The sequence below is a fragment of the Crocuta crocuta genome, unplaced genomic scaffold (assembly GCF_008692635.1).
Source record: "Crocuta crocuta isolate KB4526 unplaced genomic scaffold, BGI_CrCroc_1.0 scaffold528, whole genome shotgun sequence".
Taxonomy (NCBI): domain Eukaryota; kingdom Metazoa; phylum Chordata; class Mammalia; order Carnivora; family Hyaenidae; genus Crocuta; species Crocuta crocuta.
Genome location: NW_027530010.1, coordinates 2,295,703 through 2,306,291, shown reverse-complemented (window position 1 = coordinate 2,306,291; position 10,589 = coordinate 2,295,703). Strand labels below are relative to the sequence as shown.

Here is a 10,589-nt window from a genome sequence, read left to right as displayed (position 1 = left end):
CAGCCCCGCCCCCGGGGCCAGACCCCCTCACCCCGCCACCCACCAAGCCCCTGATGCCAGATGAAAGGCTGTGTATCAGACATTCTCCTGCGCTCAGGGAAAGGGAGGCCGAGGCACAACTCCCAAGCGTGAGCGAGCGCGGGACCGGGGGTCACTGCTGGGAACGTGCGCTCCAACTACGAGTAAGTTCAATCTACCGAAAAGGACCGCATCCGACTTTCCAATTAAGAATTCAGAGTAGGGGAGCCCGTGTGGCTCAGTTGGTTAAGCGTCCGACTTCAGCTCAGGTCAGGATCTCACAAGTTCGTGGGCTTGAGCCCCGCATCAGGCTCTGCACTGACAGCTCGGAGCCTGGAGCCTGCTTCGGGCTCTGTGTCTCCCTCTCTGTCTGCCCCTCCCCTGCTCGCACTCTACATCTCTGTCTCTCAAAAATAAACATTAAAAAAAAATTAAGGGTAAAAAAAAAAAAAATCTAGGATTCTCCCTCTAAAAATTGGTTTTTACACATCTGCTCCTTCTCATTGGTCTGGCATCACAAAATCAGCAGACCCCACACGAGGGTGGACCTCAGAGAGGGAGCCGGGGAGAGGGCGCCTCGCAAAAACAGCCTGGCCAGTTTCCTAGGAGACTGGCACTCGCTCTTCCGTCCTCACCAGAAGTGCAGCCCACACAACATCGCCCAGACTCGTGCCTGAAGGCGGGTGGGTGAGGACACAGGAAAACACCCGGAGACTTGAGTGCGAGCCACGTCCAGGTCCCTGAGTCATTAGTGAGGCCTCCTCTGAGGGGCACCCTGCCCACAGGAAAGCAGCTTTCGCCCCGGGTGAGCTTCCTGCTGCCTCCTTGGCCGAGGACAAAAAGGGCCCAGCTCAGAACATGTCCAGGATGCACCCACAAGGGAATGGATGGACACACTGACAGTAGGAAGAAGTATGCAGACAGATAGATACCTTTCTGTGAAAAGACGAGCAAGCAGTTATTTTCCACAAGGACCTGAATGCAAAGAGAGAGCACCCCCTATGTCTCCGACCCCATAACAGACTGGGAGCTGCCTACAGAGAGAATAAGACTTTGTGTCCGGAGCACAGCCTGACGGCAGGACCTGGGGTTTTCAGGTCTCTTCATGCTGAGGTTAGGGAGCCCAGCGGCAAGGGACCCAGGTGTGTGAACACAGGAGTCATTTACTGCGGCTGCTGTCCCCTCCCCAAATCCATTGTCCCCGTTGCCTTTGATGTGAACGAGCCCAGCATTCCGGCATCTCACCACCAGACTAACTCAACGCCTATCACACCCCGGGCTCCCCTGCAGCTGCGTGTGGCCAGGTGACCAGACTCTAGTCACTGAGACAGACGTGCAAGTCTCTGCAGGGACTTTGGGGAGAGGTCTCCCGAAAGCAGAGGGCAGACACTCTTCCCGCTTCTCCCCCAGCTGCGGAGGGGGCGGCTGGAAGGCAGGCCTGAGGGCGGCAGCCTCAGCCAACGCCACTGAGCAGAGCAATAAAGGCCACAACCTAGGGACAGCAGAGTAATGGGCAGAAGGGGTCTGGATCCCCGACAAGTACGCAGGGCTGTCCCGACGGCCTGGGCCCGCCTGCCTCCAGCCTTCTTTGAGGAAGAAAACAATTAACTTCTCTGATATGAGCCACTGCACTGCGAAGTTTCTGCCACAGCGAATCCTAAAACTGAGTTTAGTTTCAAAAAAAACAAAACAACCCACACTCAGTGCAGAGCCCAATGCGGGGCCTGAACTCACGACCCTGAGATCAAGACCTGAGCAAAATTCCACCACAGGGGTGTCTGGGGGACTCAGTCAGTTGGGCATCCGACTTTGGCTCAGGTCATGATCTCGCGGTCCCTGAGTTCGAGCCCCGCGTCGGGCTCTGTGCTGACAGCTCAGAGCCCGGAGCCCGCTTCCGATTCTGTGTCTCCCTCTCTCTGCTCCTCCTCCCTCACACACACACACACACACACACACACACACACACACACACTCTCTCTCTCTCTCTCTCTCTCTCTCTCTCTCTCTCAAAAATGAATAAATGTTAAAGACCTGAGATCCAGAGTCAGATGCTCAAACGACTGAGCCACCCAGGCAACCCACCCCCAAATTTTCTTTACTTTTGGATTTGAAACCTGGTGTCCACGATGGAAGATGGTCCCTTGCGCTTTAACTTACTGCTTCGTCATCGATGAAAGAGGCGTCTGGGGCAATTTCCTGGGGGGGGACCAGGGTCGGGTCCTGTGCAGGGTAGTAGCCACCACTGTAATAATCCTGCAGCCGAGAGGGGGGAGAAACACGCCAACTGAGGGGCGCAGCGGCCGGGGACAGATCTGGAGCAGAGCAAACCCTCATCAATGAGGCAGAGGAGGCGCCCGCGCCACAGGCCCCTCAGGAAGCCCAGGGAGAGGCGCGTCCTGAGGACCCAGCTGTAACTCGAGAACAGTCTGCAGCTTCTCTGATGGGCACCATCCAGGTGGATGCCCTTCAGGGAAGGGGGACAAGAAAGAGACATTCTCTCCTGCTTCGGTTTACACCTCGCTCCCTCAGCGGCTCCCCAGGGTGAACCCCAACCCTTACGCCAAGGTGCCCTCAGCCCCACAGGCCCTGCCCGTGAGATGGAGACGCGCTCCGCTGTGAGCAGGGGAGAGGTGTGAGGGCACACCACTCCTGCTCCGCATCTTATTTCGGGCGTCTGGACCCAAGGACACAGCCTGCAACGGGGAGGGAGGGAGGGTGCAGATCTCAGACACGAAATAAATCGCCACACGCCTGAAACTAACGTAACATTCATCGCATCAACTATAGTTCTTTTCCTTTTTTCTAGGGAGCAAGCGCGGGAGGGGCAGAGGGAGAGGGAGAGAGTCTTAAGCAGGCTGCGTGCTCAGCACAGAGCCCGGTGAAGGGCTCGATCTCACACCCATGAGATCACGCCCGGAGCAAAAATCAAGTCGGATGTTCGACCGACTGAGCCACCCAGGTGCCCCTCAATTATACTTCAACAAAAAACTCAGATAAAATAAATGGCTTTAAGGGGCGCCTGGGTGGCTCAGTCGGTTAAGCGGCCGACTTCGGCTCAGGTTATGATCTCACGGTTCGTGGGTTCGAGTTCCGCGTCGGGCTCTGTGCTGACAGCTCAGAGCCTGGAGCCTGTTTCGGATTCTGTATCTCCCTCTCTCTCTGACCCTCCCCTGCTCACGCTGTCTCTCTCTCTCTCTCAGATATAAATAAAACATTCAAAAATTAAAAAAAAAAAAAAGAAAGAAAGAAATGGCTTTAAGGGTGGTAGGGAATTTACAAAGCTGGGAACAAACCAGGCAGCATTACTGGACCCTCGGCTCAGGAATCTAATGACTGCCTGCGAGCCGGGCTGCCCTGAGCGACTGCAGGTCAGAGGAAGAAGGCGGAGGCCAGCCAGACAGCCCTCAGGTTGAGAAGTGGCTTCCTCCCTGCCCGTGCTTTCTCCCAATTCTTCCACTTCTGCCCAAAACTCCAAAAACTGGCCCTTTAAAAACATTCATTTTATAGTGAGCTTAATGGGAAATAAGGGTTTGTACTGACCAAATAAAATACCTAAAAATCCACAGTGATCAGAGCACAATCTATAAACGCACTCACAGTAAGATACTGGTAACCGCAGGGTCCCTAGAGCGGTCACATGCTTTCGCCCCCACAGACCACCTGGTGCAGCGAATAAAGGTGTGCGGGTGCCTGGTGTTTTTCATTTAAATGGCTTTGATTGTTGTTGTTTTTGTTTTTTGTTTTGTTTTGCTTTCGCTAATAGGTCAAAACACAATGCTGAAGGGAGACGCAGTGTCCCTGATGGGCCCACAAGATACATCGAGGCTCAACAGCAAATACTGAGGAAACACGGCTGTGTTCGGGCGCCCTCAGAGCCCACGCACTGTGGGTCCCTGCACTCGCCGCGGTGAAGATTAACACCAGCCATTCAGAGAGTCAAGGTGGTCGAGGGGACTTAAGTGGTGCAATGGCCCCAGGCTGGTAGGAAAAGCGGTCGCCAGCCAGGTCGCCAGCCAGCCCCGCGTGGCCAGAGCCCCCGAGCCCCCGGAGCCCTCCCCACCCAGCACGGAGACTGCTTGGGAAAGTCCTTCCTCAACCCGCTCCCTACCTGGCTGGCATCAGTACTCGCTGACTGGCACTTGCATAAAAAGTTATCCCAGCTCTGTCCTGGGCATTTGCTCTGTCCCAGGCACCACGCTAAGCTGATGGGGTTCCCGCCACTACGAGGCCGCCGCTGTCCCTCCCCGTGTTCAGCTGAGGAACCTGCCGGACCCACGCAGCCGGGGATTCGAAGCCCAACCTGCGGTCAGACCCCGCGCGCTGTCACAGCACAACCGCGGTCCCCTCTCCCTGGGACACGGGCCTCCATCCTTTGGACCTCCCGTGGCTCCTGCCTCCCCCCTTCCCTTCTGCGTTCACCTCTCCAGATCCCCTCCCCCTGAGCCCCTCCCTTCCTGCCCTCAGTGCACCCCTCCGGCTCACTCCTCACCACCCACGCCAAGGGCATCTTGGATCTCCTGCCTTCTCCCTACGCCTCTCGCCAGCTCCTAAGGGGCTGGTTTTCAGGACGAAAGTATCAGTTCCGTACTTCTACCTGCCAGACTTCAAGACAGGCAATTTCTCAGAACCAAGGCGGTACGTCTTGAGGCCGGAGAGGACAGGAAAATCGGGGTGCTGGGAGGCATGAAGCCAGCCAAAGCAGTACCACCGAGGCCGTACCCCCGGCTCCGAGCTCTCGCCGCCACGCTCCCGCGCCCTGGCCCGCCCTCCGTGTCCCCTACCCACCTGATAGTAAGCACCAGCGGCATTGGCGTCGCCGTATGTGGAAAACTGACTGTAGCCGTAGTCGTCCCCAGGCTTAGGCATCCAAGGGGCCCCGCTGGAGCCCGCTGCCATCTTGAATTCCAGGGGGGCGTTGGCTGCATCGTCCTGGAAGGCCGGCTCCGCCTCTGTGCCCGGGGGCAGCTCTTCGGGGACGGCGGGGAGGGGGTAGGGGTATGGCTCAACTCCAGGCGGCTCAGCCTTGTCAGGGAGGGAGAAAAAGTTCTCGGGGGCCACCTCCTCGTCACTGTCGTCCTCCTCCTGCGTGATCTGCTTCGTCACCTGCAGGGCAGCGCTCTTGGCAGCAGCCTTGATGGCAGAGGGGGACGGTGTGGTGGTCGTGGTGCCCACGACAGAGGCAAGGGAAGAGGGCTTGGTCTTAGAAGCCTGTCTGGAGGGCTTAGTGTCAGAGGAGCCGTCCGCGGGCTTCCGAGAGGAGGCGTGGGGCAGGAGCAGCCTGCTAGTCTCTTTCACAGGCAGGTTTTTAGGCTGGGGAAGCAAGGCAGACAGGCCGGCGCCCTCGCCGGATCCCTGGTGAGCGCAGGTTCGGAGAGGAGGGAAGAAATGTGACAAGTGAGATCTGGTGACACGGATCATTGGCATCAAGAACAAGCATCACAGACAGGCGCTCGGCCTCAGGTCTTACCAGCCCCTGCTTCCTTCCTCACTCCGCCCGCCCACTGGCTGGGTGATCCAGCGCGCCTCCCAGCTCAGGCCCCTCTGCGGGCTGCTTCTCCCAGGTCAGAGGGCGTCCCTGTGCCCTTTGCCCCAGAGCCTTCCCCGATTCTGTGGTTCCTGGCGAACTCGATGCTCTGAAACCCACGTCATCCTTCTTCCCAACAGCCCAGGGCTCTCTCCAGCTGATCGCTCTACCTCTCCAGGTCTTGAAGGCTCCTCTTAACAAAGGAACGCCCTGCTTCCTTTGGATTGCTACTCAAAGTCAAAACCAAGGCTCTGTCGAAAAGACCTTCATTCCTGTGTGGCCCGAAGTCCTCTCCCTGCCTAAGGAAAGCCCTACACACGTGGTATATCCAGATTATGCCGGCGTCAAGCAGTCAACGCCTCAATCTGCAAGCTAATTGGCTCGGCGCACCTGGCGTTCTTGTGGCACAGAAAACTTGCGCCGGTTCTGCTTTCTGTTTGCCCCCGGGCCAGCGCAGCCTGACTGGAGGGCCAAGGGAGGGGTCAGTTTGGAAAGGAGAATGGAAGAAGGCCACCATGGCCCTGTCCTGGAGGACCAGAGTGCTTCAGCCTCTCGGCCCAGCAACGCCCAAGCAAGTGAAGAAAGGCTGGTGAGTCAAGCAGCCAGAACAGCTCATCTGGCCAGTGGGCTCCTCCCCCTGCTGCGTGTCCACAGCTTTGGAACATTCCAGCCAGGCAGACCGCAGAGACCCGAGCCTGGAGGGAGCGGGCCCAAGTGCCATGTGGTTCCCATGCTCAGGCTGCCTCCGAGCGTCTGACTTCAAGTGGCTCTGGGGTTACAGCCACACCCCTGTGCACCGGGTCCCCACTCTGCCCAACAGCGGAACTCCCTACCCACCCAGCCCCGCCGCCAGCAGGGAGACTGCTCTTTACTCCGGAGGCCTTCAGTGGCTCCAGTGGCTCCCCGTGACTCGGGCTGCCCTTCCACCTCCTCCAGGAAGCCATCCTGGTAACAGAGAACCGGCCTCCAGCAGCCTCAGCTGCCAGTTTTTGCCGTGACCCCTCTTCCATCGCCCCTACAAACAGGGCTACATCTCAGCAGAGCCAGCGGGAGGGACGGCTCTGGCATCGTACACCTGAGTCATGAGCTAACCTGACAAAGGCAGGACCACTTGTGGTTTTGTTTTTCCTGAGACCCACAATCCACGAGATCGGAGCACGGGAGGCCCCGAGTGGGGAGCGGAATGGGGAGGAACTGCCGGGGACCGGGACAAAGGCGCTGCGACACGGGGAACCAGGGCACACGGCAGAGCCGGCCGCGGACTTCCGGCCTCGGGTCTGCAGCAGGAGCCAAGTGCAGCAGGGAAGGGCGCAGGCTCCAGGTGAGCGAGCCGGACTCCCGCCCTGCCTGTCCGGGACCCCGGGCAAGTTCCTTCAGGTCACCGTTTCCACCGGCAGAACATGGGGGTGACGATAAGGCCATGACTTCAGCGCCACTTTGAGGATTAAATCAAGTCAATGCTGGCGAAGCACTCAGAGCCGGGCCTGCACCCAGTAAGCGCTACTCTCCCGGTTAGAGGCAGACGGGGACAAGACGCTGGAAAACGCAGATGTTCCTAACATCGTTCTGCCCAATCAATCCGTTTACCCTTCCTGAATAATCCTTTTAGCAGAAATGCACCAGACTGGCTTTTACCTCCGTGCCACCCGGCAGGGGTGAGGCCATCAGGCCAGCACCAAGGAGCAGGGTGAGGGGAGGGCGTGCAGCACCAGGGCTGGCGGCTCCGAGAAAACCCAAACCACAGGACGGAGCTGGTCCTCAGATGCTCGCACCCGCTCTAAGCGCGACGTGAAATGCATCCCGTGCATGCGCTGTGAATCTCTCAGGAAGCGCTACGGGAAGGGAAGAGACGGCTTCTGCCTCGTCACAAGGCTTACCTGAAGGACAGTCTTCTTCTTGGAGGGCTCATCTTCCTCGGAATCTGACTAAGAAAAAAAGACACGGAATAAGGCCTTCCTGCGTGAAGGCGGTGGAGGAAGCTCCCGCATCCAGCGAGGCCCGGACGAGGGCGGCCGACGTGTCTGTGCCCCACCTCTGTGCAGGGGAGGCGCCCAGAGGGCCCCCTTCCTGCCGCTCGCTCTGCCCCCAGGCCTGCTGCACAGGCTCCTTGGCATCAATTTCGATTCCTTTAAAGTAAAACCATTTCCTCCCATTTGGACTTGGGGGAAAGAAAAAGCTACGCCCATCCTTCTCCCAATCAATCTGTCCAGCGGAAGACGGATGGATCTGGCCCGTGATGCCCCCAGTCCTGGCTGCCCTTCTGAAACCGCTCACGCAGACAACATAACCACACGGCCGGGCAACTCCGGCGGGAGTTAAGTGGGGTGTTAACTACTCTTCTGTGCAGCATTAAAGGTCAAAGCCATTGGAGAAATCTATTCTCTCTGCAAGTATGATCTACTGTCTGCCAGACAGAGCTGTTCGCGTCCAGGAAGAAGGCGGGGTCGGTGAGCGCTTGGGGCAAGACAGGAGGCCATTTGTGTCACCCTCTGACTCACTAGGACTGTCCCTAATGCAACCTCTCACACTAGACACCACCTGACCTTGTAGCTCAGGACCAGCTCCTGAACATCCCCAACGATCAAAAAGGTGCCAGCCTATGAACAGCAAGCTTAAACACTCATTTTTTTTATGATTCTTTTTTAAATTTTTTAATACTTTATTTTTGAGACAGAACATGAGCAGGGGAGGGGCAGAGAGAAGGAGACACAGAATCCGAAACAGGCTTCAGGTTCTGAGCTGCCAGCACAGAGCCCGACGCGGGGCTCAAACCCACGAACTGCGAGATCATGACCTGAGCCGAAGTTGGACGCTTAACTGACTGAGCCACCCAGGCGTCCCAAACACTCGGTTTTTTAAAGTTAATCCCCAGGGGCGCCTGTGGGGCTCAGGCTTTGAGCCACTGACCTCGGCTCAGGTCATGATCTCGCGGTTCACAAGTTGGAGCTCGCAGCTGCGCTCGCTGTGTGCTGACAACTCAGAGCCTGGGGCCTGCTATGGATTCTGTCTCTCTCTCTGCGTCTTCCCCACTCATACTCTCTTTCTCTCTCTCTCTCCAAAATAAGTAAAAACATTAAAAATAACTACAAATAAGTAAGTAACTAACTAACCAAACAGGTAAGTAAGTTAATCCCAGGGCGCCTGGGTGGCTCAGTCGGTTGAGTGACTTGATTTTGGCTCAGGTCCTGATCCCAGGGTCCTGGGAGGAGCGAAGAGCACAGAGCTGCCCCATCCATGTAAGTGCGTGACACGTCACCCCGGGGCGGGCACGCGTCACGGTGGACCCCCGAAACACAGCACCGGAGGAAGGACCGCACAAGCGGGCTGAGCCCGGAGCCCTCACTACCCGTCTTCGAGGGAAGGACGGACATCATTTTGCCTCCGAATTCAGAGACATCCGGTAAGAAGCCAGGGGGACTACAGGGCGGAGACAGAGGGAAAACCGCCCCCGGACCCTTGCACCACCTTTAGTCAACCCTGTCCTAGAAGAGGGTGGCGACACGGAGCTCCCGGGCCCCCCCGGCAGAGGTCTAGAGAGGGCTGCGAAGCCCACGGCGTGTGCGGGCCTGACCCAAGGCTAACGGGGACGGAAGGAGAGCTCGGCGAAGAACTGTTCACATGCTTCGCGAAAGGAGAGAAACCTCTCTGTAGGGCACCGCGAGCAGGGAGCGGCCGGGCCCCAGGCGCCAGCAGCCCGCAGGCACGGGCTGGGGGCGTGCAGCACCCTGGGGGCTCAGGAAGGAACAGCAAGTCCACTGTCGGGAACCGCTCAGCCCAGCACACGGTAATTCCTTGAGACACAGGACAGCCCCCGAGACGGGGACAGGGACACAAGCACACTGGGTTTCTTCCCTGCGGCGTGGCAATACAAAGAGAACGTAACATTTCCCATTTTTTGAACTTTTTTTCAATGTTTTATTTATTTCTGAGAAAGAGACAGAGAGACAGAGACAGCGTGAGCAGGGGAGAGTCAGAGAGAGAGGGAGACACAGAATCTGAAGCAGCTCTAGGCGCTGAGCTGTCAGCTCCGACACGGGGCTCGAACCCATGAACTATGAGATCATGACCTGAGCCGAAGTCGGCCGCTTAACCGACTCAGCCACCCAGGCACCCCTGAAACTCATATTTTAAGTTATATTTATTTATTTTGAGAGAGAGAAACAGAGAGAAAATGCAAGCAGGGGAGGGGCAGAGAGAGAACCCCAAGCAGGCTCCGCGCTGTCATCGCAGAGCCTGATGCAGGGCTCAAACTCACAAACCCTGATGTCATGACCTGAGCTGACATCAAGGGTCAGATACGCTGAACCGGCTGAGCCCCTCAGGCGGCCCCATAACATTTACCACGTTAATCATTTTGAAGTGTGTGACTCCGCGGCATGTTGGGCGTTCAGTGTCGTACAACCATCACCACTATTTCTGAACTTTTCACCACCCCAGACAGAAAGCCTGTACCTCGTAAACACTGCCTCCCCCCACCCGCGCGCTGCACCCCAGCCCCGGGGACCCTCCACTCTCCTGCCCCTGGGACCCTGCCCGCTGTGGGCACCCCGCCCCCCGGCTAGCTGGGAGCACATGCGCACGCGCTCCCCTCTATGGTGGGCGTGCTTCTCTCAGCGCAACGTCTCCCAAGCCGTCCACGCGGCACACGTGTCACTCTCCCTCCTCCTTCAGGCTGGATGCCATGCGTGGCGAGGACACGGGGCCGCGGGCGCCTCCGGGCCGCGAGCAGCGCTGCAAGCGTGCGGTCTCGCTCCCGGCTCTTCCTGCCCAGGAATGAAACTACTTCATTAAGGGGGCGCCAGGTGGGCTCAGTCGGTGGAGCCATGCGACTCGATCTCAGGGGCATGAGTTCAAGCCCCATGTGGGGTGTAGGGCTTACTTGAGGAAAAATTTTAGAAAGAAAAATAAAAAAAAAGAAAACTGCTGGATTACAGAGTAGTGCTAAGTCACCTTCCACAGGAGCGGACGCGCGAGGGCCACGGAGTCAGCCCCTAGAGAGCACCTCCAGCCTGTGGGACCGGGCGGGGCTGCCCCACCAGCCCCGGAG

At 57.9% G+C, this 10,589-nt stretch overlaps 1 protein-coding gene across 1 annotated transcript in view; it reads right to left on the bottom strand.

Annotated features, from left to right (window-relative positions):
• The window catches only part of PRCC (proline rich mitotic checkpoint control factor), a 21,071-nt gene that overhangs the window by 5,353 nt on the left and 5,129 nt on the right, over positions 1-10,589 (bottom strand). The window contains 3 exon segments of the mRNA XM_077764203.1: positions 2,176-2,271; positions 4,804-5,370; positions 7,420-7,467. Of these exon segments, the coding sequence (XP_077620329.1) occupies positions 2,176-2,271; positions 4,804-5,370; positions 7,420-7,467 (711 nt within the window).